This window comes from Melospiza melodia, chromosome 6, assembly GCF_035770615.1.
Source record: "Melospiza melodia melodia isolate bMelMel2 chromosome 6, bMelMel2.pri, whole genome shotgun sequence".
NCBI lineage: Eukaryota > Metazoa > Chordata > Aves > Passeriformes > Passerellidae > Melospiza > Melospiza melodia.
This window is the reverse complement of record NC_086199.1, coordinates 72,606,229-72,631,569: the sequence shown is the minus strand read 5'-3', so window position 1 is coordinate 72,631,569 and position 25,341 is coordinate 72,606,229. Positions and strand designations below refer to the sequence as shown.

The 25,341-nt window shown below is 39.6% G+C and overlaps 1 protein-coding gene across 1 annotated transcript; it reads left to right on the top strand.

The window, feature by feature from the left end:
* The first annotated feature begins 80 nt into the window (after positions 1-80).
* Positions 81-23,379, top strand: TMEM87A (transmembrane protein 87A). The gene is made up of 20 exons (XM_063159099.1): positions 81-212; positions 1,670-1,727; positions 5,194-5,291; positions 6,073-6,189; positions 7,754-7,807; positions 7,908-7,964; positions 9,522-9,666; positions 10,388-10,449; positions 12,312-12,495; positions 13,281-13,380; positions 14,113-14,206; positions 14,466-14,541; positions 16,200-16,304; positions 17,446-17,504; positions 17,718-17,821; positions 18,186-18,259; positions 18,846-18,907; positions 19,805-19,860; positions 21,063-21,093; positions 21,419-23,379. Exons 1-20 carry the CDS (start codon positions 81-83, stop codon positions 21,458-21,460), a joined length of 1,710 nt encoding a protein of 569 aa, XP_063015169.1. The 3' UTR covers positions 21,461-23,379.
* Positions 23,380-25,341: the final 1,962 nt, after the last annotated feature.

Sequence of the window (25,341 nt, the reverse complement as noted above, 5' to 3'; positions counted from 1 at the left end):
TCTCGCCGGCCCACGACGGCCGCGTCCCTCCGCGGGGAGCGGAAGAGGCGCGGCCAGCGCGGCGGCTTCCGTACGGCGGGATGGCGGCGGCGCCGCGTTCCGGGGAGCGGCGGCGGCCCGGAGCCGTCCTGCTGCGGCTGCTGGCGGTGCTGCTGCTGGCGGGCACGGCGGGCGCCGGGCAGCGCTCCAAATGGCGGCTGCCGGTGCTCCTGGTGAGTGCGGGGAGCGGGACCGGGCCCGCCGCCGCCGGGCCGGTCGGTGTGGCGACGGTCGCAGCGAAGGTGTGCGGGCGGGAGGCCGTGGCTGCTCCGCGCTCCTCCTCGGGCGGGACGGCTGCCCTCGGGCGCGTCTCGCCCCGGCCGCGCCTCTGTGGAGCCTGACCCGGAGCTGGTGCGGGGGCTCGGGGCCGTGGCTGCCTCCTGCCTTGCTGCCGGGCTTGAGCCCTCTCGGCGGGTCGGCGGTGGCGGCAGGGGAGAGAAGGCTTGTACGGGGAATAATCCGATGGGCGGCGGAGGGAGAGCCGCCCCTGTGAGGCCCATGGGGAAGGAGGGACTGTCTTGCCCGGTTGGTGCCCGGCCTCGGTGGTCCCTGTGCGGGAGAGGCCGCCCTGCGCCCCCCGTGCGGCCGGGCTGGCGGCCCGCACCGCCGGGCAGCGCCGGGGCCTGGCCTCGGGGAAGCCGGGCCGCTGCGGCGCTGGACCGAGAGAGATGTGGGCCTTAGGGCAGGTGTGAAGGGATTCCGGCACTTCTCATAAACCCTGCCTGCTTGAATTTGCATGGAGGAAAGCTGTTTTGCCTCAAATTCGGTCGGACTTTATCAGACAGTGAGAGTACTACGTACTTTGTGTGAAGCTTTTGAGCCTCAGGAACAAAACTAAATGATCACGGTGAATGCTCCTATTGGTTCTTAGAACATTTTTTTTTTTTTTTGTTGGATGGTCCAGACCATCTCATCAGCAAGAAAATGGTAATCATTTCAACAGATGTCAGCGTGAAGTTGATTCCGCTTGCGGATCAAAAAACCCCAAGCCTCTTAAACCGTCTTCAGAAGTATGTTGGAGGGTGGTGAAGCGTGACTGGAAAGTCCAGTAAGACTGGCTCCAGATTTGACATTTGCTTTCATTACTGTATTGACTTAAAACTCAAAATGGAAGATTATGTTTACTTAAGCTCATGACATTAAGCCTGATGCCAAAAGATGTATGTATTTTTCATCTATCAGTAGCTCTATAAACTATTATACTTATATAATTTATTAGCTAGCTTCAGTACTTCTCCTACCCTGTTAGGTTAGACAAACACATTCCTGGAATCTTACTATGATCTTGCTTCTTCAGTGAACTGAGGGCATTTCACTTTCCCACGTATTTAGGGATAAGCAGCGTGGGGCTAGAAGCAAGGGGGAGGCTCCAGTAGGGGGTCGAACCAAGAGGGAATTTACTTCATTTACTGTACTTCTAATTGGGGATTCTTGTCAATTATGCTAATTTGCTAAACTTAGAAAAGTGCTGAAGCCCTACATCATGTGTGTGCTCCACCATAAGTGCACCTGGAGCATTGTCAATAAATGGTAACTGCTTTTTATCATTTCTAACTTGTTTGGCCTGTGATTTTAGGGCTGATAAGGTGTCAAACCCACTAATACCTCTTCCTCTTTTGTGCCTTTGCAGGGGAAGAAGTTTAGCTTTGGGAAGATTCTCTTCAGCAACACCACCATTTTCCTGAGATGTAAGTGATTATGAGGAATTTACTGCTCTCTCTGCTTTTTGATGCCCCTCCTGTTTTTAACATTTGGAGCTCAAAACACTGTGAAGTGTTAAACTGCACTGGCTCCAGAGACAGCTAATCTAGCACTGCATGAAAGCCACAGCTCTGATGTGGTTGAGTCTGTTAACAGCCTTGGAGCTTCCCAGTTGAGATCTGCTTAGGTTGTAGCAGAAATGAATGGCTCTATTCATGCTCTTTGTGGAGAGGGCAAGATGGGCAATGGGAGCACCACTTTGTTTCATATAGTGGGTAACCCTGTGTGGGGTGTGCTGCACTGTGCTGTGAGATGTGCTCTTTCTATCTAAGATTGTTAAATGTCTGAGAGATCTGGTGCCAGCTGGACAGGGGCTGTTTGTATACTGATGGAAGTACAGAAGGCAATGTTGTTTGAAGCCTTGTTCCTTATTAGCTGGGTGCTTCTGGGTGTTGTAAGGGAATGTTGCACACTGCAGCAGAGCTCTCCTGAGAGGTGTTTTCTCCTGATCCCAGTGCCTGATTGGGATCATCGAGTTTGTTCTGTCGAGCAAACATGTTGGCAGCCTTCTGATTTCTTCTGTGTGTTGCTCTTCACTGATCTGGCCAGGTCTATGGGTTTTGTAGGTTTCTGGTCCAAGGAAAGTTTCTATGAAATACCCTCTTGCCTGTGAACATGAGGACAGCATCTAGATGGCAGTAAGATGTTATGGAAGTGACCGGTTGATTTAGAAAGGTGTGAAATCTTTTTTGAACACTTTAAGTGGTTGTTTGCACCAGTTTTTCCCATGAGGGAAGGCTGTTTAGTCTCTGTACTTGTGGTTTTTCAGGTTTAATTTCCAATACATGCCCTTCTTGGGACAGTTTTTCAAGGAGAGTTTGTTAAAGTGCCTCTCTTGATCCCACATGAATCTGAAACAGGAGGGTAGAATTTGAGTGGTTATTAGAGAAGGGGCATCACTTCTGTGTTAGGGCTTTCCCACTTGACAAGTAACTGACCCACTGAAGTTCGCATCTTGCAGTGATTGCAAGTGTACAGCTGCAGGATCAAAATTAGAAATCTGCTGCTTGGGAAGAGGAGTGGGGGTTAAAAGGGCATTTTGGTGCTTTGGTAGGTTTTAGGCTTTCTTGTCTAAAGTTTAATATAAATAGTGTGTTGTAGTGACATGGCATCTAAGATACAGGTCTCTGAAGTGATGTGTGTGGTAAATCTACTTGTGCCAAAAAAACAGAGGGATGGAGATAAGGCATAGGAAAAAATTATTTGTTGTAGGGCAGTTCTGTCAGTAAGAATTGGACCCCCTGCCTCCTGATGTGGACTTGAATTACACTGTACTTTTAACCTTTAAACAGGCATTAAGCCTTAAAATTCTTTAGTGAGGACACCTGTTTTACATATCGGTGTGATTAAAAGATTGACGTGAACTTGAAAAATGAAAGAGGAAGGAACAAAGGCTGGGAACTTATTTTTTCAGACTAGATGAAACTTAAACTGCATCTGATGCTGGGAAGCTTCAACTTTGTGATTTTTTTTTTTTTCTGCCCATGCTTGTGTGGAAACTATTCTCTTTTGGTTTCCTATCTGTTGCCTCTTACATCTGCAGTGTGATGTTTGTGAGGAAAAAATGACTGTTCTTGCCAAACATGATTGCTCATGGCCTGTTCGTGGCTTTCCTGAGCACCTGCATCTCTTTTTCTCCTTTTTTTCCCTCTTTTTTTTTTTTTTTTTTTTAATCTGTATGGCACATTGGTGTCTGATGCTTTCTGCTTCTGATTGGGAAGATTGCTGCTGGCATGCAGTGTTGTCAATAATGAATTTATTTTTATCTACTTTTTTGAAGTGTTGTTCTAGAAGGCATTTAATTTCTTGTATAGGATCGTGATAGAAATCCTGCTCTCTGTAAATGAGTACAAAGACTGCATTCAAGCTGAATATTATTGGCTTTTGTTTGAAGGCTGAGGAACTTAAATTTCCATATTGCTGAATTCAGTAAATGCCATGGATAATTTTTCTGAAGTACTTCCTTTTTAAAGTTTCTGTAATTTTGATGTTTGCAGAAATTGCAGATTGTTCTAGTGACCTATTTTACCTCTGTGGGTGCTGCCGCTGAATATGTAGTTCCCTATTTATTTTTCACAGAGAAAAAGTATTTAAAAGGTGTTTTTGAATCTTATTTTTTGCTAGCACTTTTTTTGAGATACTCCTCGTTTGGTCAGTTTTATCAGAAGAGCCTGTGTCACCAAAGAATTTGGCATCTGCCCATGCCACTGCAGTGCTTTAGTTTCCTTATTGTGCCCTCTGCAACATCTAGGGCAATGTGGAACATATATACCTTGTTTTCATGCTTACCAGAAGGTGTAATAAAGAAACTCCTTTTTTTTAGTGATTTTGCTTAATTTTTTGGTATTAAAAATGTGTTTTAGTACTCACGAGGTATAAAATGGGATTAGTCAATTAATACCTGGAGGCAGGGTTTTCCTTCTAATTGCTTTTTCTGCCTGGTCAGTATGGAAACATTCCTTAGAAGTGTACATGTATGAAAGTTGTGGATGCCTCCTCTGATTATGAATGTTGTCTGTGAAGTTGTAGGAACTTCTTAGCCACTGTGTGTATCTGTTAACACAAAAAACAGAGTTTTGCCATTTGCTGACTGGAGAAACACAAATGTAATCATCTAAGTGGCTCTTCCAAGACTCCGAATAGTCACTGCTCATTTTATGTAAGGGTTGAGCTTGTCTTCTTAATATCAAAATCTCTTCATTGGGCTTTAGTTTAAGAATGAGATTTGAAACACAAAACACCACACAACCTTTCCTGGCTAGGGAGAAAGTCTTGTGTTTCACTTTTCATGCGTGTTGTTACTAAAGTAAATCACAGAGGAAAGTTGTCTTACTGCTGTTTTAGGTGGCATTGCAGCTTAGACAGCATGGGCCAGTGTGTAGATACCTTGTGTGTCTTTTGGGAGGCTGGTTGTTGACTGGCACAATCTTACCTTCATTTCCTTGGTGATGGCATTGATATATTTAAATTATATATGGAAATGGCTTAGCATTATCCTGTTCCTAGCTTTCTCTGCCTGTTACATGTGCTCCTGTCTCTGAAAGGGAGGCCCTTTTTGTCTATTGGAGTCACTGCTGTTCTCCTCATTTGGTATTTGCAGTTGCTGAAATATCCTTGATTGTCTTCAGAACAAAAAGTTTCCAGATGTTCTTCAGCTCTTTAATAGAATTGTATAATGCTGTAATGGAATTCTGTTCACATGCTTCTTTCTTTCACTGACCAGTAATGAATTACTTGAGGAAAATATTCTATTGTTTTGCTTTCAGCTTCATGTTTAAAATTTAATTATGTTGGTTTTGCACAGAATGGGAGAAGAAACCTGGAAACCTGGAAGGCAGGTGGTGTCTTACATATCTCACGTTTGATTTTTTGTTTGTTTGTTTGTTTTCTTAGTTGAAGGAGATGAAAAAGCTTGTGATGCCTCCCAGGGTTTCAATGTGACTTGGTACTTAAGATACTCTGACTGCTACAATGAAGTCTTCAACTTTGGGGTAAGAATTCCATGGGAAAACGTAAGTTATGGTTTTTAGAGCTAAGCAGGTTTTGGAAGGAGGGGGTTAGAGATGTCTCTCTTGCATCCACGTTGTGATTTGGGCCTGAAAGACACATTCTTCCATTGGAAGATAACAAATTTATGGAATAGAATTGAAATTATCCACAACTTGCTGCAATTGCTGACTTATTTGGGTTTTGGGTCAGCTGGAAGAGTTTATCAAATTGTTTTAAACCGAGAACCTAAGTGAATGCAGTGACTCTAAAATGAGTGAGTTTATGGTGTTTGAAAATATTTGCAGGAATGCTTAATGACAGTGAATAGAAAAATTTGAATATTTACATATTAACTCTAAATTCTGTTCTTTATGGCAAGCATTAGCAATTTGTGCAAAATGTATGTTTCTAGCTAATATGGTAGAACGTGGTTGTGCTTTCTATGGTTAATGTTTTTCCATGTTTACTTAAATTATTAATTATGTTGTAACTACTAATCCAACACAGGACTGAATCTTCACTCTTTAAAATGATAATGCAGAGTTTCTTTGTGTAGACTGAAGTTTATTTTTTCTGCTGCATCTCTGCATTTTAATTCTTACTCAAAGCCTGTATACCATCATTTCTATAGTCTTGTGTAGTTTTGATACCTTTATTCTACTAAATTTGATTCAAGAATGTGTGCAGAGCAAAACTATGGAGCTTCCCAGGTCTTGTAGCTGTGTACTGCAATAAACCATTTGAAGTACTTGATGCTAACCTAATTTCTACTCTGTTTGGCAGGATGAACAAGCAGATAACTATTTTGGGACTACAGCTGAAGAGCATCCGGGTTGGTCAGGGTACTATGCCACTGCTTCTCTCCTCTTTCCAAACTGCTCTGAGCTCTTCAGGCCTCAGGTATGGGTAGAAACCTCAGAGTTTGCTCTGCTGTCTTATACAATATATAGAGAAGGTGGTAATTCCTGGTAGATATGTTGGCATCCTGTGTGAGTACCACTGTAGGATGGGAGGTACTTCTTTTTATCTGTTCATGACAACCAAGCTGTGATGATGAGTTCTTAATTTTCCTTCACTTCTGGCTTGCTCTTCAATGTTTTGCTCGTGGTAGTGAGAAAACCTCTACCAAATCCTGTAGAATTATGTACAGATCAATGTTCTTTTAGTTTGTGGTTTTTTATTCTGAATTTGTTTCATGTACAGGAGGCTACTGCTAGTTGATTAGAAGTGGCAGCAGAGTAAAAATCCCACTAAACTTGAATCAATAAAGGACTGGCATTTATTAGTCAAATAATGAAAATTAGTTTTGAAAAATGAATTACTTTAGCAATTATGGAGTAGTAGTGCTAGAATATGTTGGAAAAAATCAAGTAAAAGCAACAAGACAATGCAAAATTAGCATAGGGAAGTAATGTGTAAACATCAGCTCTACACCAGCTGTATATCAGCAGACTGATGATAATACCAGTGTAATTTGCTGTCTTTATTTAATGGTATACTTAAGAATTGAAGGCAAATTATGGAGTGTTCCATCTGTGCTCAGCCATTCCCCACACAGACAAAAGATTATGGATAGAAAATACTGGGAAATGTCTCATAACTATTGAAACTAGTGTTGTGGGTTGCTTTTTGGTATTTTTGGTTGTTTGGGTTTTTTAATTAAGAAAAAAGACTAATGCCTAAATATGGCTTTTAATAATCTATTTGCATGCCTCTAATTCCTTTGATGTGTGAAGATGGCTTGAAAGGTTTTCAGAAAGAAAAAAAAAATCAATGATACATGCTTTTACTGTTTTTACTTGGTTTTGTAGAAGAGATCTTGTGAGTTCACCTGTGTAATGTGGATTTGGGCATCCTAACTAAACATGCTTAAGGTTTTAAAAATCTTTAAGTTTTTCTCCAATGCCTCTGGAAAGTCTGTGGAATTCTTAACAATATATTCTTGTCAGATACTAATTTCTGAAGTTTCGCAGCAATTTCTTCTCTAAATGTTCAGCCTTATCCTTGTGGTGTAGCAGTTTCACTAGATTTTGAGTCACCATAGTTCAGGAGAGTTAGAAAAAATTTGATCTCTAATAGGCACTCACTCATCCAGGGACTTACCTTTGCATAGATTAAGGCAGAAATCTCAAAACCCTGTATCTATCTGTGGTGAATTGATTCATGTTTCAAAAAGAAAATGAACTTCATAATATCATGTCTGGTTTCTAAAACTGGATGCTTGTTATTTGAGGGAAGGAAAAGTAACTCTCAAATTACAAAACATTAAGTATTCAAGACTTCTTGCATAAATGGACAGTTGTTTGATTTAGAAAAATGAAAGCTCTCCAATACAGCTGTTTAAAGAATTAGGAAGTTTGTTGGAAGCTGTTCTGATAATGTCATGTTAATGTGTGAAGTGCCTATAAATGTTAAAGTGCCTATTAAGTGTCTATAAATTATTTACCTGTTTTATATCTTGCAGATTTTCTATAAAGAATTTGTTCGTCCAGAGCCTCTCTCACCTGAGAAACAAGAGGTAATTTTCCTTTCCTTCTAGTGATGCAGTGTAGTCATGGAAAAGGTAGTTTTGGCATATTTACTTGTTCATTTTTCTGTGGTTTTTTTTTCTCCCTAAGGGCTTAAAAGATAAGAAGGAGAGTGCAGGAAATCACACAATGGTGACAGATAAAACTGTATGTATACTGAATTTAGGCATGGCTTGTCATTCAGCAGTCTTATTTTGGTTTTGTTTGCTTTTTTAAAATTTATATTTCTTTGTGTACGAACTTGATGGTAGCATATTCTATGGTTTTTTGACACCTGGAATTTTTTAGCTTGAAACTAGGTAGTGCTGGGAAAACAGAGTAATTGCTTCTTCTGTAAGTGAAATACAGAACTGATACAATTCCAACCAATGGTATAAATTAAAAAATAAAATTCTTTTTCCATTGTAATTTAAAAGAGTAATTTAAATTATCTTCTTTAAATGATGACCAATTCTTACAGAATACATTTGGTTTTGTCTTCAGTCAGTTTTTTTTCAGAGACGTTATACTTAAAAAGTTTACTGATTACTTCATAGTATTTTTATTATATATTATATTACTAGGAACATTTCTCAAAATAACTTCAACTTTAATGGCCTGGATACCAAGAAAGAAAATGTATTTTACTCCTTGTGTACATAAGGGGCCTTTTATTGTAAAGCTGAAACATAAGTAGATACGTACAATTATGAAGTAAAGAATCAATGCAGCAAGAAGAGGTGGCATTTTAAAGGCAAAATTTGTGTATATAAATTTATCCATTTTCTTTCAAGTTTACTGTGTTTCTAAGTTTTGTGTTTTTATGAATATTAGCATAAACTTTTTTTAATATATATAATATTCTATTTGCTTTGCATCTTGCAGTCAAGAGGTTTCTTAAAAGAAATGGATGCTCTTGATACTGACTTTCTCTTGGAGAGGCCTTTATAAAAAAAATCTTTATTGCAGTTCTGGAGTAGTCATGGGAGTGGCATACATGTAGATAATCTAAGTTTTAACTTTAAAGCTCTTAATAAATAGTGCAGCTTCTGAGAGATCTAGAGCTTCTTCACTTGTGGAGTTAACAGTTCTGCGTGCTGGAACTCCAAGATACCTCTGATTTGATGTATGGTGCAAATATTTGTCTGGACAAGGCTCCTCTGTTAGTTCACTAGCAAGATTTGAGCTTTGCAAGTTTGAGAGCTGTTGCAGGGACTGTAGTAGTAGTGTCCATAGGAAATGGCTACTATGGAAATCTTTTACAGCTAAGCTACTTCTGTGTTATGCTGTAGAATTCAGGCTTCACCAGGGAGATGAGTTCTGTAGCTCTGCAGTTCCCAAGCAATTGACTTCAGCAGGAATCTCTGTGGTGGTCCTAATGTTTCTGTAGTGAAAAAAGTGTGATGCTTTCTTGAATTCTTTGTAGTTTTTGCAGTACCTTTGAGTACTTTTGCAGTAAGCCAGTGTTGGATTTGCAGAAAAAGTCCTGATCATCTCCCAGGTCTTTGAGGATTCTTCATGAATCAAACAACTAAATTTTAAGTGTGATGTCTAATAAGTACCTTTAAAATTCCCATATCAGATAATTATTAACAAGTTTTAGGTCTTGGAAGAGATGAAATTTGTATTTACATGAAGCTACCACTCATATATGGCCAGTCTACTTCTGTCTTTTCCTTGTCTCCTTGACTGTGCACTGTTTATGTGGAGCTGTTTTATTTTCAGGCAATGAATGCTGTTATCAAAACTTGGCGAGATGGGCCATATATATTTATTGTGCAAATTGTACAAACTGCAAAGGATTCTGCTGCCAGGCTTAAAAGAAGTGAAAGAACAACACCTTCCTCATATCAGAGCAAGCCTTTTACAAGTAAGATAGCTCTTTACAGAGTCAACTGAAAATACAGCACTATTTTATGTATTCCCAGTCAAAGTATTCTAAGGTACTCTTAGCATATACTGTATGGTTTAATTTCGTAAGACACTGTCTTTCACTTCACATAGGTAGGGTATTACTACTGCTCATTGAAGAAAAGAGGTAATTGCTTCTCTCTTGAAGATCCTAAGACTGTTCTGTCAGTTTACTGATAGAACTCAGGAAACGTCAGTCCCAAGCGTTTCAATTTTGAGGCTTGGTTTTTTTGTTTCAGAAATGTGCAGACCAATCCAGTGATCTATACTAATAAGTCAAAACTTAGAGTATAAAGATTATAATTATCACAATTACTATTGTATTATATTTAACAGTGCATTGATAACCTATTCAAACTTCAGAGAAATTGAAAAATCCCCTTAAGAAGTGAACTTACATGTGTTTCTGAATTTTTCCTGTTAGACATGCATGTCCAGCAAAAATTACTTTTAAGTACTATGAGTTACTTGGTAATGGAATGTGTAATTTTAAGCTGCATGCTTTTTGGCTGAGTATGTTATGAGTCTTAGGTTTATTTAGGTTTATTAAAGTGCAAGTTAGATTTTAAAGGCCATGTGAAGATGTGGAATTTCTTTACACTTAAGTGAAAGTCAATTAAGTCCTGGCTTCCTCCTTTGGGTTCTTGTTTGATTTTTGTAATTGGATTGTCTTTTGACAGTGACAGTAGAACTGAAGGGGCCATATGAGTATCTTTCCCTTGCAGACTACCCTCTGATGATTGTAAGTAAACCAGCTTTTCTTTGATCTATAAAATTGTCGGTTGATTTGAATGCCAATTAAATACACTGCTGTTATACTTCTGGAAACACAGAGCTAGCTTCTCAGGAGCAAAAGTTACTTAGCCAAGGGTGTTTTTTGGTTTGATGGGCTTTTTTTGTTTGTTTGGCTTTTATTTTTGTACTCAGTACAGGATAGGGGAGACAGACAGAGATTTCAGTTCCTTGCATGTGCTGCCAATGTTGTCCTTCTCTGGATTCTTTGAATTAATGGTTGTTAATTTTTTGTTCCTGAAGTTATCAGTATTATTAGTTCTAAACTGACAAGTTTTACTGGTGCTGTTTTTCTCCTTAGCTCATGTCTTAGAAAATCTGCTATTCTATGCTTTTGTTTGCAGCTACCCTTTCATTTGTCACTGCCTTCTTTGTTCTTTTATAGCTTAATCTCACTTCCTCCACCAGCTGCCTTACACCCCATGAGGAGGTCTTTAACACTGCTTAGCAGTGAAAGCATAATTGAGCTACAAAGAGCTAATCCCCGTTTTATTCAAAGGAGTTATTGACTTGGTTTCTAGTTTCTTCTGTTGAGAAGGCTAAACAATGAAGGAACGTAAAATGTTTATGTAGTGAAGACAGACTTTAGCTGGGGGTCAATAACAAGTAAGGTCTCTTGCTTGACTCTTTTGGCAAGAGCAGCCTGTCAATAGTGGAGCCTGGCAGCATTTCTGAAATGCACATTTTATGTCCTGGAGAAGCAAAAAGCCTCTAGCAGCCCTATTGAAATGTAATTCATCAGTGAAAATATCACATGTGACAGGACCAGAAAAGAATCTGTATCTCTGAATGTTTTCTCAACACAGCATCTGCATGTGAGCTGTCTCGCCTAGATTCTTAGCATTTGAATTGCATGGAATGGTCAGGTGTGAAAATGTGTAAGGATGAGTAAGCTACTCTACTAAGGAAGGTGTTTTCAGTTTGTGAAAGTTTTGGTGGATTGTGCAGCTAAGAAATTAAGTGTTTGCTTGGTTTTCTAAAAAAAAAAAAAAATCTTACTTCTGAAAGAGGACACTGCTTAATTATTAAGCACTGTCCTGTGCTAACTACTTCCTGCTATTCACTTAATGTCCTATTCTCTCCTAATTCCTCTTTTTGCCTTTCTTTGGTATGATTAGAAAATTCAGCATTGAGTAACATTGTCAAGCTTATTGTTTGCTGTATGAGACACACCATGAAAAGTTCTTCTGAAGCGAGTAACACTGAACCAAAAAATCACAAAATCTTAATATTTAAATGAATATCTGGATTTCTTTGTCACCTGCAGGTTTTTTGCTGGCCTAAAACTTGGTAAAAAGCTGAGTTTGCTAGAAATCAGCTTTTGAGAAAAGTTGTCAAATTATTTGAACACAGGGCATGCAAGCATTGGTTGCTCATCTCTGTTCTATGGAATGGTGTCTAAAGGTGGTCTGTGAGTTTATTTGCAGAGTACTGTAAATGTATGATGAAGTTATTAATAGAACAATACATGAGAACGAATAGAGTTTCTAGTACTTGATGATTTGCTTGAATTCTTACCTTTTGGAATCTAGTAGCATGTATCTTCCTTGGAAAAAATTGCCAGACTATTCTTCAAGGGAGAAATTGCAGAAATTCAGTTACTCTCATTCCCTTTGTCGGTAGTGAGAAATTAGACTCTCACTGTTAAAGAGTCCAGAGAAGACAAATGAAACAATGCTCATCTATTTAAAAACTTCCAAAGTTGCTATACTAGAGGAGAAAATAGAGTTGTCTTACAGCTGTGGAATGGAAACAAGGATATTATTTTTCTGGGTCTAAAGTTCCTATGTCTTTCTTCTTTTTGTGCAATAGTTTTTCATGGTGATGTGCATTGTGTACGTGTTCTTTGGGGTTCTGTGGCTGGCGTGGTCAGCCTGTTACTGGCGGGATCTCCTGAGGATCCAGTTCTGGATTGGTGCTGTTATCTTCTTGGGAATGCTGGAGAAAGCTGTTTTCTATGCCGAGTTCCAGAACATCCGCTACACGGGCGAGTCCGGTAGGTGGCAGCTGCCTTGTGCAGGGTGATTGAGGGGGATAGCACTAACAGCTTATGCTAAATTGGGGTGGCACATACATGTTAACTATATGGTTCCTTGAGGATTGTTTCAAAGCAAAGAACAGGGAACTAGAGTTTCTGTATTTTTGTATGTTATAAACATGGTGCTCTGTGTTCTTCTAAAGGTAAAATGCCGTTGCTTTCTCTGACTCCTGAAAGTAGTGTCTTAGGTATATAGAATGCTGCATTCTGTTGCTGCAGTGCTGGTTTAAGTTTAAAATAGGACTTGCTCAGTGTAGCTTGTAATTAATTTCTCACAATTGGTAGTGACCTTGGAAAGATACTCCGAAACTCCTTGTTCAACATGACAGCATTGTGGATAACTTAGTATTCATCCCATAGCCTCATAATCCATCTTAAGATATTCCCTTTACCTAAAACTCTTTTATTCTGGTTTTGAGTTATCAGGCTGGATGCATACAAATGAAACACTGCTAGTCATTATGACTTTGCTAATTTGCCATACCCATGGTGCAGAAAGTTTTGTTGGTTGACTTGTTTGGAAGAGTATCCAGGCTGGATGTAAATTTTTTCTGTAGCTTTTTTTTTTTCATGCTAAGTGACGTATATTTTCTGAAAGCTAACTCCAGATGTAGATAATAAAAAGATTATGCACTTCATTAGCCTACTTTTATGTCTGCTCTCATACTATAATTGCATGCAGTAGTTTATAAAACAGAAATTACATTTTAATGCCCTGTCTTTCTCCTCTTTGCTTTTGGTAGTTCAAGGAGCAGTAATACTGGCAGAACTTCTTTCTGCTGTGAAGCGCTCCTTGGCTCGAACTCTGGTCATCATAGTCAGCCTGGGATATGGGATAGTCAAGTGAGTAATTCTGTTACAGGCTTTTTGTGATCTATTTAAAGGGTTTTCACTATTGGTTTTTAAGAATATAGGGCAGTATTCATCTCCCTGTACTTTGCTTGTTTAAAGGTAAGTGCTTTAGTTAAGTGCTCTGAAGATCCAGACTTCTTGTCTAGTAAACAGAGATAGTTCCATACTGTAATTACTGTGCTTTGCATCTACCTCTGTGTGCTACTGTAGGGTGGTTTTCTGAGTCATTATTGAGATGCTCCACTGACTGGAATGGGAAATTTATGGGCTTGCCTTCTGAGAGGAAGCTTATATAAATGGAGTAGGGTCAGGAACCATTGACAGGGGAGAGGCTCTGCTTCAGTAAGATTGTGGCTCATTTGTCTGTCCACAGCTGTATTCAGTGGTATAAACACATGCTAGGTGGCAGTGGGAATTTTTGGCAAGTGTGGGTTTGCTGGGGACATTGGTGAAGAACTGGGATGAGACTAATTGAAACGGTCATAAAAAGCTAAACAGGTTAACTAAGAAACAGGACTGTTGCATGTCTCTCCCTTAGTCACATCATACCTGAGACAAAATGAATAGTAAGTTTCAAGCACCATAATAATATTTCTGGGTCTAGATGTGGCTTGTTACAAGGACCTTTTATTCATATGCTTCATTCCTTATGTTTAGATTCAAGTTGACATGACTTTACTTTTTTGTTTCCACTGAATCTGAATTTCACATTGTTTCCTACAGACCTCGCCTTGGAGTGACTCTTCACAAAGTAGTTATGGCTGGAGCCCTTTATCTGTTATTTTCTGGCATGGAAGGTGTTCTTAGAGTCACAGGGGTGAGTAATAATTGCTTGAATTTTCCCATATGCCACAGACATATTGGCTGTATGTACTTGTGTGAGCAGCTACTTTCCCTCCCCCTCCCCAACAACCAAACCAAATTCCCACTGCTCCACTTTTGAAGGCTGTGCCTGGGGAAGTGTGTGTGAGTGGTGATGCTACTGGATTCATTAAGTGCCTCTTGGGATGTAGATTTCTGTTATTCTGGTTTTGGTTTAAAGTATTTAACCTGTCGTATATTTGATGCTTTTCCAGTTTTTCTATGACACTGTGGCTCTGATAGCAAACTTGGCCCTGTCCATGATTGATGCCTGTATTATTTTGTGGATATCCTTTTAAAAGCTGCAGAATGTGTGACCTTGCTCATAGCTTATTATTTCTGTCTTGTCCTTGAAAGGAATAAAAGGTGTTTTGCTTGTTTTTGTTAGGACTTTGATAAGTTTATGATGTACATGCAAAGGCAAGTTTTGCCTTTTTAGTCAAACTCATGGTTGCCAATGGAGCTTTCATTTCATCCATGGATAGTGTACAAGATCTAATTGCTACACCTCTAACAAGCTGGTTGCTAATTTTCTGTAATGGAGGTGGCCAGAGCAATTAATCACAGCAGCTGCCTCAGCAGAGACTCCTTTTAACAGTGCTAGAGTGACTTAATCTGGAAAACTGTTTCTTGCCTTGCTGGTGGAGAACTGTCAATGTGGTATTGTCAGTTCCTCTCTGTACATTGGACAAAACTCTTGGTTTAAGCCCTCTGTTTCTGTAGCAAAACTTGGAAGTGTTGTGGTGGCATACTGTTGGTTTCTCATAAAACAGCCTGACCCTTCTTACTTCTCTACTTTGTTTTCTTTTCAGTTTGTTCTTATTGGCTCTCTCTTTGTCTCCAGGCCCAGAATGATCTTGCCTCCTTGGCTTTTATTCCCCTGGCTTTCCTAGATACTGCCCTGTGCTGGTGGATATCCTTCACTGTTTTACTTGATGGGTTGTGTTTTCTTTTGAATTTGTTTTTTTTTGAGTCTTTTCTTGGCTGAACTTTTTTTTTAAGTAAGATCTAAGTGTATATTTTTTGTACTTCTGGTAAAGGTTATAGAAGTTCTATAATTGAGTGTTCAGGTAAGCCTCTGCTGTTTTTGCTGAACTGGTTGTGCCTGTGTAAAGCTGCTCCAAAATATATTCTGTCTACTATCAGTCTCTCATTGTTGAGTATTAAAGTATTTTGTCCTAGTGTATAGCATGTCATGGCACCAGAGCAGTAGTCTTTGAAGAAAGGAATCAGTTTATGTTTTAGGTAGAAGGCTGCTTAGCAACATCAAACCTAAAAGTCTCTGTAAAATTTGAACTAGTCTTGAAGTCAAGTGACAAAATGAGGCAGTGTTTATTTTTTGGTGTCTTGATGTGTTCATTTTAAGCAACCATAATCTTGTGTGACTTTAGCAATTGACATCAAATGCTGAACTTGTGTATGGTAAAATCCCTCTAAAGTGTTCTTAGCTAAAGTCAATCACAAAAAATGTTTAAAATGTGAATAGCTGGCTGCCCAGCTGTGACAACCACAGTTTTCCCCTATCATGATGTCTCTCCTAACCACTTGTTTTGTCACTGTGGAAATAAAGAAAAAAAAATGTGAAGGCACCCATATGCATTAAATAGATCTTAACTATTTTCTGGTTTCTGGTTAAGATTTTCATTTTCATTTATCAAAAGCACAGCCAACTCTTTCCTGAGGGAAAAGGCCATAGTCCAAAATAGAGGTTTGGATGCCATCTTTGTGTGACAAGAGTTATAGGTGTAGATGATTAAATAACATGAAAAGGACAGATTTTGCTTTCTGGGACCTTTGTCACAGCATAAATCTTCCACTGAGAATAGTTAATTTTTTGGAGGGTTAAGTGTGTGATTGAGAGAGTTGTTGATCATAAAGTTTGTGGTGTCCTCCTAAGTTTGTGACTAGCTTGTCCCTTCAGAGACTTTTCCTTGACTTTCCATACATATTCATCAGCTTAACTCAAACAATGAAGCTGCTAAAACTTCGAAGGAATGTTGTGAAACTCTCTTTGTATCGGCACTTCACCAACACACTCATCTTGGCAGTAGCAGGTAAGCAGAAAATTTTTCCAGTTAAATAAAAGCACTTTTCATTTCCTTATAGGGCTTGATTTGCAAATTTTAAGTTTGGTGGCCTTTCTGTAAGTACAGTCAAAATTCTTGGTATCTCTAACACTTCACCCATTTCTAAAAGTGGGTCTTTGCCAAGGGTTATGTCGATATTTCAGAGATAGTGGATTATTAGTCCTGATGTTAACAAGATCAGTAGTTCTATGCAGCTCCTCTAACAGAGCACTTTTGTCCCACTTCAAGCTGCCAGGGGCAAAAGTTTATTACTATCTTATGCTGTTAACTTCACAGAGATACTTTCTGCCAAAATTGTGATACTGCTGTATGTGATGGGGTTTTAAGATGTCTGAAGATCAGAGTGATTCTTAGAAAAACTGTATTCTTAGTTTTGTAGCATAATGCCCTCTGTATTCTGCAAGAATATAGATTGAGTTTCTTTTTCCATTTATATGTGATCAACTGAATTTCAAGAATAAATTTGTCAGTACTTCCAGGTTCTCTGCTATAAATACAATGAACAGAAAAGTTTAAAGACTGTGCTTTTTTATTTAAACAAACAATCAAAAAAGTACATTCCTTTTGAAAATTGGCTCTGATGAAATTCCTTTCAGCACCTCTTTCTTGGTCATCTTAAAATACTTTAGTGGAGGGAAGTCAATTCTATAACTGTGGTAAGAGCATGGTTTGAGTGTTGGAACTGTTATGGGTCAGGATCTGAATGCTTAAGGCATTCAAGCAGATCAGATTGTTCAGTTACTTCAGGGGTAAGGTCAACTTTACTTGTCAAGTGATAATGAAACCATGGTTTGAATGCTAGTTTAAAGTGATACAAGAATAATGAATAGTAGTTAGGAGTTGGTTAAAAACTGAGTATTTGATTCATGCCTTGTGTCTGTAAAGAAACATGAGTAAAATATACTAGTCTATGCCTAAATTTCTAAGGTCAGTGCAATAGATCCATCTCTTGTTTTCCAAAACTATTAAATTGCATTTCAAGACTTGACGTCTTTGATCTTTGCTTGGGAAACAGTCCTGTTAGTTGGGTATTTGGATTGACATATGTTGGGTATTTGGATTGACATATTTTGTGGTAATAAGCAGCTTGTTTGTTTGAATATTGCAGCATCTATTGTATTCATCATCTGGACAACCATGAAGTTCAGGCTGGTGGACTGTCAGTCGGTGAGTTTATATTAAATGTTTTCTACAATTGCTGCCTCTTGATAAGTTTATGTTTGGCAGTGAGATTACCCATAACAGTGATACTTTTAGCCTATGGTGCTTTGTGGCAATGAGCCTCTATGACAGATGCTTATAGTTCATCCTTGGAAAGAGATGAGGACATGACCTTTCTTGCTTCACAACATCTTTCATTTGTGCTGGTTTTCTTGACAGGACTGGCAAGAGCTATGGGTGGATGATGCCATCTGGCGTTTATTGTTTTCAATGATCCTTTTTGTCATCATGGTTCTGTGGAGACCATCTGCTAACAACCAAAGGTTCAGCTTTTCTTACCTCTTTCTAAAAATCCTGGGTTGTAGGAATGGTTGTTTATTTAAAGAGTACTGCTGGATGATTTTTAGTTGCTGTCCATTGATCAATAAGGATACTAAGCAGTGTTTGTAGGGAAAGGTAAACCTAGAGAAGTTACATACATAAAATCCAGTCTGTTCACGGTGCTCAGCTTATTCCAAAAGAAGTAACTTAAGCATTGTTTTAAAGATTGACACTAAACATAATCAGTGAGGTTCACAGAATAATCAAGCCATGTGTGTGTTGGAGTAATGGATCTCTTGGGAGACAAGAGATGGAATACTAAGGTAGCTTTCATTCTTTCACTTCTTTCACTATTCTTTCACATAGGTTTGCTTTCTCACCACTGTCAGAAGAGGAGGATGATGATGAGCAGAAAGAGCCAATGTTAAAGGAAAGCTTTGGTAGGAGAAAAAAAATTTTCCACTCAATTTCAATGTTGAAGGCAGTTCTGTGGAGGAAGGTGTCTTGCTCTCTGGCAAAAATTGCCATTGATACACAGAATTCTAGAGGAAACACTGGCTTTATGTTTAGTGTTTACATCACCTGTTTAATTCTGGGATTTTCTCTTGACACTGAAAACACTGCTATTGCTGTGGTTGCTTTGCCCTGTCCAGTGGGCTTTGTTTGATTAAATATGTCATGTCTTAGGTTTTAATCCAGTTGTGAAGACAAGCATCTCTTGGATATTATTGCTAGACAGAGGTTTAGTGTGCAGTTTAGTGTGCTGATGTCTGGCTTAAATAAAAGTACTAGAAATTTATATTTCCTAGGTAAAATTGTAAAATTCTGTAAAAACTACATACTCCATCTGTCAGGAAAAAATACTGCAAGCCTTTCAAAGGGGAAGCAGTTGAAATCATTAGCTTGTCTAATTCTGTCTCTCTGACTGAGATGAAATATCCTGAATGAACACTCAACACTTTCATGTACAGTCTATGAACAATTATAATTCAGTTACCCCAATCTTTTTTCTTTTTTTGGCTTCAGAGGGAATGAAAATGAGAAGTACAAAGCAAGAACCAAATGGGAATGTAAAAGCAAACAAAATTGTGAGTATGATCTCTGTACTTCAGAGAATATAAGATCAAGCTCTTCTTTGTTAACTTTTTTGTTTGCCTTGGAGCCAAAGTATCATAAGTTAACACAGTACTGCTGAAAAGAAAGTAGATACAGGTTTCTCATGAGATTTCCTGTAAATACGATGGGAACATAAGAATTCAGTGTGTTCTTCAGTAATGTTTCCATAATTCACTGTAGAGAGAACTATATAATAGAATTTTCTGATAGTGATTAATGTATTATTTTAACAAATCTGTCAGTGTGAGAGGGAGGCTGAGACATATTTTAAATAAATTGCCCTCTGATTCTGAGATTGGTGATTGATTACATGAGTGGGGTGATGTATATATTTTTATCTACCTACCTAAATACTTTGGAGGACTTGCATTTTTTTCTTTGTGGTTATAAGCAAGATGTTTTCACATTTATATAGAAGGCCTAAAATACGTCTTGGAATCTTTTCAAAGAATTCATCCATAAATTTAAAAGTGGAAAGTACCTGTAGCAATTCATTATAATAGCAATCATATTTTTGTCATTAGCATTGTTTTCCCAATAGTTGGTTGCAGCTGTATACTACTTACCTGAGGATAGATAAGATGAAACTTTTCTATTTTGCAAGGGGGTGGTGTTGAGGACTGTTACAGAGTTCACAGCAAGTGAGTGGGTTTCTCTTTACTTTTTTTTTTTTATCCTTGAAATGTGTTTTCTGTAATCCAGAAATCAAACTGAATGAGTTTTCTTTTGTGTGTGTGTTTCTATTTAATTTTTTAACTGACATTAAAATACCTTTTTTTTATCAAGTAAGTTGAAAAGAAATAGGCTTGCATATGACAGCATTGTGGAAAAACTGACTTTTGTTTTCTGTTTAATTTCTGTGCTTGTAGCAAGAGGATGACCTGAAATGGGTAGAAGAGAATGTTCCTTCATCAGTGACAGATGTGTGAGTATTTCTATAGTCTCAATAAAGGCAGGTTCCTTTCCCATAGGAGTACATCATAATACTTTATCCCTTGTATGCTGCACTTGCATGGGCAGAGGTTGGGCTCAGCCTGGCACTGGCCTCTGATCCCTTGTATGGAGTCTGCAGGGGTTGCACACAGGCTGGCTTAAGGAGCAGTCTCTTGGTGTGTGAAACCATAGACTGGTCTGCATTTTACTGAAGTTAAAACAATATACATAAATCCAGAAAACAAAGAACAAACAAACCCTTTTCTTGTGCTCTGAGAAGACCTTTGAGTATCTTGCTGAATATAAACCATAGAATAATGTAATCCAGTTTTCAGCTTTATCTGGAACATGTGATGTGATTTTTGTGCTTGTGGTAATATAGTCAGCTATGTACACTGTCTATATCTCTTTTGCTTTTAATAACTTTTACATGCTAGAAGTGTCAGTGCCTGTGTCTGCGTTTTCCATAACGAAACTGAAGTTCATAGATCTGTGTATTCACAAATTTGAACAGGTAATTTTGGCAGAGGATCTGGATTGAAGTATGAAACTTTGCTTGGACTTACGTAAAAAAAAGAAATTAGGCGAAGTTTTAAAGAGGAAGAAAAGTGCATTTTCTCAATTGAATTTGGTTTTCCCAGTTCTAGTACTTATTTTTTGAAGACTGATAGGATTCCTTAAGCAAAAAAGGACTAGACTGGTATAAACTAGGAGAGGGCACTTTGAGGTAATCTCTTGCAGGTTTTGCTGTTTCTGAGAGTGTGATCAGGGTTGCAAAGAGCCAGGATCCCAATAAATGGGAGATCTGTTGTAGCTGGAAAGGCTGAAGTTCCAGTGGAACTTGTTTGACTTCTGGGACATGTTTTTATAACATGGTCCCATATTGTAAATGTCTTCAGTGCAGTTCAGCACTGTTCCTGTGTGAGTGAGGCAGCTTATTTCATGGCAACTTGAAAATTGTTCACTTGTTAATGAGAACCATAATAAAAAAGAATAAAAACTATGAAGGTCATTGAGGATACTCCTTGGGCTCTTCCTTTTTTGTGTGTCCTTCTCTAATTTCTTATAAATTAAAAAGTGTGTCTTCATTGTTTCTTTTCTGTGCCATAAAAAAACATAAGGTTGAAAATGGTTGTCAGTATGCTCTTAGTTATGTGCTCTAATTGTTTTAACTTCTTTTTCCCCCCACTGCAGGGCTCTTCCAGCTCTTCTGGATTCAGATGAGGTCAGTAAAGAAATCTTCAGTTCAAATTAGTCTTCTGACATGCCAGGGGAGTCATGAGTCAGTTGATAAGGTCTTGGCTTATCAGAACTGGACTCTGCTCATGTCAGCGCAACAGTAAAATACTACAAGAGGGGAAGGATAGTGGAAACAACCACAATACAACTTCTTAAAGTACAAATGTGTTCTAAAATAAGTGGTGTATCTGCTATGTAAGTTGGACTCCTAACTTAAAATGCATATGAGTGTTGTTTGTTGTGAATGTGCATGTTCTGAATAATGTAAATCTACTGGGGAAAATTACAAGGTTGTGTATTTTATTTTCTAGGAAAGAATGATTACCCACTTTGAAAGGTCCAAAATGGAATGAAGAAGTAGCTTTTTGCTCTTGGAAGTGGAGACACCTCTTTTAAAGTTGCTTGGTGGAGCAAGTGCATCCTGCTGATTTGTCTCTTGATCTCAGCCTTGAAAGTTTGATGCTTTAATGTCGTGGAGGGTGTCTTGCTGTGGAGGAAGTTCACAAGGACATTATAAAACTTCTGGAAATTTGAATTTAAAGTTGCTGCAAGTTTGGATTTTTAAGCAATTGACATGTGTACTATTCCAGCACCTTCTGTAACTTTTCAAATATTTAATCTGTGAAACTAAAATTCCTAATGTCTGCTTGAGGAGTTTATATTTCGATGTTACAATTGACACTTAGAGGTGAACTGCCTCTACCTGTTTGGGGGGAGGGTGGGGACAGATAGAAATAAGCACTGAAGAAACAACAGACCCATTTTCTGGTAGATAACAGCTGCTGTTGCGTGTCGTGTGTTCAACATGCATGAAAGAGTTTTAGAGAGAAGCTCCTGTTGATTAAGAAAATGAAGATGCCAGAAAGGAAATATTTGGAAAAGTTACAGTGATATGAGTTTTTAACAAAATCAAGTGCAATTTTATTCATAACACTGTGTATGAAAGATTTTCTATTTTAAATGCCATTGACCTGTAGGTAGCAGCTGCCTAGAGCTAACACTCACTGTTGTGGCACATCTCATTGCCGGCAATGTGGTGGATGCCTGGAAAAACGATTTGCCCCTGCCTTTCATGTGTTGCATGATTTAATTTTAAAAAATACCCCAACAAATAAAACAACAAAAGCAAACATCACCAGAACCACTCCTGCAGTGCTCCACAAGTGCTTGACTACATGTTAAGCAGATATTAACTGTATGTTTCAGCAGAACTCTTCTCCCCTTGCGTGTAACATCTCCCACCAAGAAGTTGGCACTCCTCTATGAGAAGATGGCGAGCACTGCCTGCCTTACTTGAAAGAGGATTTATGGGGAGTCCACAGTGCTGGGATAGTTCTGTTCCCAGTGTCTGTTTAGAATTGCTTCCTATGTAAGTGATTTGATGCTGGGCTTTCCTGTCCCAACTGGTCCCTGTGGCCAAGAGGTACTCTGAGATCACTGTGTTTCAGTTGAAGTTGCAGGTTTCTGTTCTATATAATTGCATTTTGTTTCTCCTTTTTAAATGAAGAAGAGCTTTTGGACAATGTTCTGGTTTTTGCTTGGCTGCAACAGCTGAAGTTGCAATAACTTCCTCATGGAAACCTGTTGTGGACTGTATGACAAAAGCTCTAATTTGGGTTCACAACCTTTAGAACTGATGATTAGGAGGCAAGCAGCAGCTGGATATCTAGGAAGCAGATGTGGCTGCTGCTGGAACGGCATAGAGCATCAGGTTTTCTGGGTCTTCTCATAGCTATGTCAGCAGAAGTGAACATGTGCTTGTACTTCATTCATTCCACTGTAAGGTCTGGTAGCTTAGCTGTAGCTCCTCTTTATCAGCAATTCAAGCTGAACATGGCACTTTACAGTAGCTGGGGCACAAGGACACAGCATCTTCTGCTAGCTGTGTTGTGGGAAGGGCAGAGAAAAAAAGTGTGGCTATAGCACCTCACTGCTTCTGCAAGAGTTGCTGGAGCTCTTCTGCCATCCTCCTCAGACCACAGATAGAATCTTTAATTAGAAAACACTTCTAATTTGCCATGCCTAATTGATATAGATGAAAAAGGTATTACCCCTGTGTCCTTTTGGGGAGAGGAAATTTTTTTTTGTGAAATAAAGCTACACAAAGCTTGCTATTTAATTTTTTTTTGTTTTGTTTTCATTTTTAAAGAAATCCTATTGGTTTGGGTTGTTTGGGTTTTTTGAAACAAATAGGTAAAAATGTTCTCTACTAGAAGCACAAAAGTTTGTATGTACTATTTAATAAAGGCTAGGCAAAGAGTAGAAAGGCTCACATTGTGTCCTTCCAGTTTCTTACTCCTGCTTCTCTCACATGAAGTGTTATCACCTTCACAAAGCTGCCTGATTTTAGCTCTTTAGTCCATGGTATATATAATGCAGTTAGTCTCAACTTTTTAAGTTCTCAGTTCTTTTTAAGACTGAAAATGAAGTCTGTCATTCAAAAAGCTAATGGACAGAGGGCAAATAATGAATTTCTGAAAAAAAAAAGGTAAAAGAACCAACCAGTTTCCCTAATTGTATTAATAGTTCAATTATTAATTTAAATTCTAAAATAAACATAGCACTGTGGCCCTTTCAGCCTTTGACTGCATATATCTGTAGCATATACCATACAGAAAACTGGAAACACAGTGAAGAAGGTGATGTTGACCAGCTTTTTGTTAGGTTGACAAGATGTCCCTGTTAGGAACTCCAAAGGAGGGACTGAGTAAGAGATCACATGCCCTGGTAAAGAAATGCCAGAGGCTTGATAGGCACAGACTGAGTCAGGATCATAAGACCTAGGGAAGGTTATGTTTGTTTTATTCTGCAGATGTCGGGTGTGTGAGTTTGTGGGCTTTATTTATCCTCATGTTCACTGTATATGGCATTTTAGTTGTATGCTACATTGTAAGTCTGAAGAGGGTAATGCTTCACAAATCATTTGCTCTCTGGACTACAAACATGTGAAGTCTTTATTAGCCAGTGTTACTGAAACATTGCCTTTCACTAATCGGTGCCATGTCCCTTTTCCTTTTGTGGGATCCTTGGTTAAAAAAGACAGCTATATGCCTGAGCCATAAGACCTTTGGAAATCTGGAGTTTTGCCATCTGTGAGGAGGGATCTGACTTAGCACAGTTTTGTGCTAAGCACAAAATGTTCATTCCTGAGGAGGAAAGAAGTTGGATGCAAGAATGCCATGCTTGTTCTCCTATTCCTGTGCTTTGATCTTCCAGCACAGAGCATCCTCAGTCCCTGTTTTCTAAAAGTGGTGTCTGTTGGTAAAGATGCTTGTAGAATTTAGTACCATGTGCTTTTTGAGTTCGGTTTAGTTAATTTAGTTGCTAGGTCAGTGATTGTGAACGTTGCACCTCTCCACCACAAACATAAATGCAACCGTGACCGGCTCTGGAAGGGACAGACTAACAAGAAAGATTTCCTCCTGGAGACTGATATTCACTGGCCGAGTTAATAGGATAAGTTCATTAAAACAAAACTTATGACCTCAAAAAATAGACATGTGCTTGCAAGATAGGCCTCGCTGTGCTCATCTGGTTATGCAGGTCAGTTTTTGCCGTTGCATCCCGGGTGACTTTTCTATGGTTTACGGCAGTCAACAGCAACCGGACACTTCCTGTAGTGACGTTTTGGGAAGACGAGAGTTTCCTACAGCCTGTCCACTTTTCGGGCTCTATGAAGATGCATAAGGCTTATGTGAGGGTCCCCTCCATGCCGTGCCGACCCGCGTTTCCCGTTCGCGCCCGAGCCCCCGGGGCGGGCTGTTTGATGCCGGCGCAGAGCCCCGTTTTGGGGGCTGGAACAGAGCGCCGTTCCTGGTGGAACCCCCCCGACAGCGCCAGCACCCGTGAGGAGTCCGCGGGGCGCCGGAGGCACAACCTGGGCGAGCTGAGCGCGGCGGGCGGAGCCGGGACGGACGGGGCGGTGCGCGACGAGCGGGGCGGTGCTGTGCCAAGCGGGGCGGTGCTGTGCCGGGCGGAGCCGGGACAAACGGGGCGGTGCGCGACGAGCGGGACGGTGCTGTGCCGGGACAAGCGGGGCGGTGCTGTGCCGGGCGGAGCCGGGGCAAGCGGGGCGGTGCTGTGCCAAGCGGGGCGGTGCTGTGCCGGGCGGAGCCGGGGCAAGCGGGGCGGTGCTGTGCCAAGCGGGGCGGTGCTGTGCCGGGCGGAGCCGGGACGAGCGGGGCGGTGCCGTGCCGGGCGGAGCCGGGACAAGCGGGGCGGTGCTGTGCCAAGC